The 5,180-nt window shown below is 41.7% G+C and overlaps 1 protein-coding gene across 2 annotated transcripts; it reads right to left on the bottom strand.

Annotated features, from left to right (window-relative positions):
- On the bottom strand, positions 277 to 2,704 carry LOC109833192. Of its 2 annotated transcripts, XM_020400781.1 has the most exons (2): positions 1,907 to 2,010; positions 277 to 1,800 (listed from the first exon to the last, which is right to left on the bottom strand). In XM_020400781.1, the coding sequence occupies exon 2, from the start codon at positions 1,759 to 1,761 to the stop codon at positions 316 to 318; it is 1,446 nt and encodes a 481-aa protein (XP_020256370.1). In that variant the 5' UTR covers positions 1,762 to 1,800; positions 1,907 to 2,010; the 3' UTR covers positions 277 to 315. The 2 variants fall into 2 exon arrangements, with proteins under 2 accessions (XP_020256370.1, XP_020256369.1); XM_020400780.1 differs by having other exon boundaries at positions 277 to 2,704.

Raw genomic sequence — 5,180 nt, forward strand, 5'->3', positions numbered from 1 at the left:
TTCTGGTGCAGGTTCGGACATGGATAATCAGTAGGATTATTTGAATCCGGCAGGCGAAGTATACAAAGTTATGGCCAACCTGATTGTTCAGTGGTTAGGCTGATAACCGCTGATTGAACCCATTTCCACCCACCTTTGCAGGTCCTCTTAAACTTTGCTTTCTCTTTATGTGCTTCAGGACTAGTGGATTTGACTAAGGGGTTACATATACTAAATTACCTCAGATCAGCAAATAGACAAAATTTGGAGAGTAATGCGAAAAGCATAAATCCAGCAAGCACAAATTGTAAGCAGAATAATTAGTTTACAGAAAGCTCAAGGCATAGGGAGCTCATTGATGCCAATATCAGATAACAAAGCCCAGACGTGGGTAATGAACTGACCATCCTTGCATAGACTGTCTCTATGAGCCTCGACATTATCTGATGGAGCCATGTACAGTAACATCTCTGTCCATAAATCAGCCAGCACTTTCCAACGCCGTGACTCATCAATCTCTGTTATCAGTTTCTCTCCAAGTTCTTTACCCATCTCAACAAATCGAAGCGCCTGTTCTAATTCACCATCATCTTCTGAAACCACAATGTCCCTTCTGAAAATCATACAATCCCAGCAGAAATAGCAGCCTCCGATACGAGAAATGTCATGATTACGAAAACATACTTGTCTTATCACTCTTTGAACGACAAGCTTTGTCCATTCAGTCTCCTCCGGTATCAATTCTGGAACCGACGTGACTAAGTAAGCGCAATATCTTGATAAGCCGGAAGCAACATTGATATCAACAGAACAGAATTCACTTTGCTGGGCTTGAGCCTCACAGTGACTTGTGGCTATGTGCCAAACCAGTATCCTCTCAGTGTGACTCTCCAGCCCACATGCATTATGAATTTCTGAATCATAGATGCCATTTTGATTTAGCGATGTTCTACCGCTGTTGAGCTGGCCTTTGTTTTCTTTTAGGGATCTAACAATGGCTTCCTTCACTACATCAGGAACTTCGATAAAGCTCTCAACCCTTTTGAGGAATGAGTGCTGGTTCAAGCCATTATAGTTGCCCCACGAGTATTTGGATTTGGAGAAGCTTACGAGATTAAAGAGATGTCTAACAGCAGAACTCCTCGGCCGGGATCCTCGCTGACATATTGCAGTTACTTTTCTCCACTTGGAAACTAGATAGTTTATAAGCTCATAAACATCCCTTGACAGTAGAAAAAATAGAATAATTAAGCAGAGGCTTTCCTCAAGAACAAACAATGTTTCCGCCTTCTCTATTGGTAAAGTTTGATAATAGATAGTTTGGGAAGATATAGGTCGGGAAATTTCAATGATAAGTAGAACGATCAAGCCGTAGTAACACAAAACGAGGACAACTGAGAGACCAATAAAGAACAAACCGTTACCTAAAGGGATTGTGGAGAAAAAGTACTCTTGGAGGAAAGAAAGCTGTACTTCTACAATATTGAAGGCAAATTTATGATCTTTGAACGGCCCATGAAGAAGTAGCCTGAGAGCTCTCTGAGATCCAGATTCTGTCAATGGAATTCCCTCGAACTTCCTTCTCAGCAGCTTGAACAGAGCGAATGAGAGGCACAACTCCTTGTTTTCTTGGTCTTGAGGTTCTTCACCGTTCCAAGCCCACACTTTATCAAGCGTAATGAGTTGAGATTCATCAGTTACTGTAATGTTGTATCCTTTTTCTCGGCATGGCTCTATCCTCTGCTTCTCTTCTCCCATAACCAAGTATTTGTACCCCGACATGAACTCTGTTGGTGTTTCTGCATATTCAATTTCTGTTACCTGCGGAGAATCGTCAAGACCTAAATATTGATTCATATAGCTGGCAACAAGCTTTGCATTTTTCTCCGTTGCAAAGGACTGGGACCCTTTCTTTACAGCTACATACCTGGCAATATCCTTAAAAACTTGCAGCCCCAGTAAGCAACATGCTGACAATTTGAGTTTCCAGGGCAAGCTGTTGCTAGTGTTGAGAACAAACAGGACCCAACATTTATTGGTAATTTGTTGGATGGGAAAACTTTTACTATTTTCGAGATCATTATGGATCATTGAAACACCGCTATCTTTGGTGGGATCGATAGTACTCGCATACAACTGACGCAGGAATATAAGCGACAAAATGAAGAACGGCGAAGCGCCAGCCTGCGCACCATCGCCCATAGCCGAAACATATGTGATGAAGGGAACGGACAATATTGATATTGCATTACGAACAAATTTGGTCGTAAAGATGTTGAAATTAGTATAGAAGATATACAAGCGAGAGATCCTGGAGCACCAGCCGTACGAATTTCTGTTGAAAATTATTGTAGGGATGAGCAAAGGCAAGGATACGATGGACTCGTTGTGAGTGGTAAAGAGCCAGGACTCTCTAAAGTAATTAACGGGCCTCGTAGGCATGAGAAAGGTGGTTGCGGAGATAATGAAAGTACGAAAGGCCCGCAATTTTCTGAGAAAATTTGCGGCCCTGGAATCGCCTAAGTAGGTTTCGCTGAACATGGCCGTCTCCATTGAGCTGTTAATGAAATTAAACATGGGGGAGGCGAGAAAACCTACCAACAATACGCTGTAAAGCATTAGTATTTCTATGATAAGCATCCATTCAAAAGAAATACTCTCGCTTGGCTGGAACGGAGCTAGGGACGGCGGTGGCGCGGACGCCGCGGACATGGCTAATGGTGCGTCAGTGTGCGCGCGAGAGAGATGACTTGCGTTGAGTTGACTTGGATCCAGTTCTAAATACAGGTTACCAACTCCTTATCCTGTATTATTTATTTTATTATTCTTTTAAAAAAATCCATTATTGTCTTGGTTTATTTTTAAACCCATTCAATTAAAAACTATTCATACACCCAACGTACCCAACCTGATTTAATTTTAGACCAAGTCACAGCATTTCATCCATATTTTTGGTATAGCTCTTATTTATGACCAAAAAGACGATGAATTACCAGCCCCCCCCCCCCGCCCGCGCCCCCCCCCCCCAAACAACAAAAAAAAAAAAAAAAAAACTCATTCTCTCTTAAAAACAACCTTCCAAGAAAAAAAATTCATCTCCTTGTACTTGGTGTTAAAATGTAGCTAGGCTTATCTTGTTTTCCTTTGTTTTAGTCTCACATGCGTAGAAAACTAGAACATCTCCCTTTACTATTGTATAAGCAGTTCAATGAAATGAATAATACTATCTTTCTCTTCCCAAAAAAATTATTCTTATCATGAATAAGTTTGTCTCCTTTCTTCTGAATAGCTCTATTGCTCCAATACTATCTTAAGTTAAATAACTTAATCATTACATAAAAACTCCGAAGTTGTGATGATGATTGAGGGTTATATTTTTATATCCTAACAGCGCCAAATCAACAAACTCAAGTGACAATTAGAAATATATTTGCATCAATATTCTGAAATGGCTTTCACTCTAAGACAAATATTTTGAAAATGTAAAGAATATTAAGCTTTACATCAGTATATAGCATCCAATTCTCCGCTGAAACTGCTTTCTTTTTAGGCGTACATAAAAACTCGGAAGTTGTGATGATAATTGAGGGTTATATTTTTACATTCTGGCAGCTCCAAATCAACAAACTCAAGTCACAATTAGAAATATATTTGCATCAATATTCTGGAACGGCTTTCACTCTAAAGCAAATATTTTAAAAAGGTGAAGAATATGTGAGTGGGGGCCACTTGTGCGTGTGAGGTGTTCTCGTGAACACTCAAAGACTCACGTGAATGATGAGCCAGCGAAAAAGCCAGCAGACAAAAATCACTAAGCCCATGCGGAAACCCACAGGCCCACCCGATTTTCAACTGTATAAATATCAATGTGCAGTTCCCTAGGGTTTTTTGGTGCAAGGACGTAGCAGGTTGAGGGGTTCCTGGCGGCAGCAAAAGCAAGTGCGAAGGAGTCATTTGTTTTTCTTTTCTTTCGGCGGCTGCACAGTAGCAAGGTTGGCGGCTGTGCAAAAACAGTGCTAGGCAGAGCGGAGAAAAAGAGAAAAGTCAGCGGCTTTGGCTTCGTGCAAACAGGCTTTTGTGTATCCCCTTTGAGAGATTATTTGTGCGAGGGATTTGAGAGTTTGTGTGAGGGTTTAGATTGAGTGATTGTAAACCCCAGTTGTATCTCTCCCTCTAATAGTAGATCTCCCCCTCCTTGCCCCGTGGACGTAGGCAGTTTGCCGAACCACGTAAAATTTGTGTTCTTGCCGTGATTTGTAATAGCTTGTAGGATCCCTCGACGCGCAGTCTTAGAGCTGACGAGAGGAAGAGCTGATATCTCACTTCGATGAGATATCTGGCTTTTTGATTCTTGTTTCCTTTGAGAAACGAGAATTTCATTGTGATCTAATCTCTTGTTGTGCACCTTGCGCACCGGAGGTGCTGCCGAAATTTCCGCTGCGCACAACAAGTGGTATCAGAGCTCCGGGTTGGACTTGGGAGCTTGTTTGAAGGATTCGCTGAAGGATTCCTATTTGAAGATTAGATCGACAACATGGGTGAAACAAGCACATCGGGATCGTCTCTTACGAAGACGATACATAGTTTGAGCATCAATAACATGAAGATTGATGTTCCGAAGTTCGACGGCAAGATTAACTTTGGATTGTGGAGGTGTCAGGTGATGGACGCCTTGGACGCTCAGAATTTGGAGGAGACTCTTGAGTTACAAGAGAAACCTGCCGAGATGGAAGCTAAGGTTTGGAAGAAGATGAATAGTAGGGCGTGTGGAGTTATTCGGTCATGCTTAACGCCGGATCTTATTTATGACGTGATGAACGAGACGTCGGCGAAGAAGATGTGGGAAACACTCAATGAAAAGTATCTTACTAAGAGCATTGAGAATCGGCTTCACTTGAAGAAGAGGTTTTACCAGTTCAAGATGAAGAGGGGAGTTTCCATTAGGGAGCATGTTAACAACTTCACAAAGCTACTTTCAGACATGGCCAATGTGGATATCATGGTTGAGGATGAAGACAAGGCGATGCTACTTTTGTGTTCGTTGCCCGAGGATGATTATGGTACTTTTGTCCTAACTATGATTAATGGAAGAACTACTGTTAGTTACAAGGAGGTGACCTCAGCGTTAGTGAATTATGAGTTGAGGAAGAGTGTGGATGAGTCCTCCGAGAAGGCATCGAGAGATGCATTAGTAGTTCATG

The sequence above is a fragment of the Asparagus officinalis genome, chromosome 3 (genome assembly GCF_001876935.1).
Source record: "Asparagus officinalis chromosome 3, Aspof.V1, whole genome shotgun sequence".
Classification (NCBI taxonomy): Eukaryota; Viridiplantae; Streptophyta; class Magnoliopsida; order Asparagales; family Asparagaceae; genus Asparagus; species Asparagus officinalis.

Excerpts from the sequence above, each read along its gene's own strand:
- LOC109833192 (XM_020400780.1), bottom strand. The coding sequence starts at position 2,691 with ATGTCCGCGGCGTCCGCGCCACCGCCGTCCCTAGCTCCGTTCCAGCCA.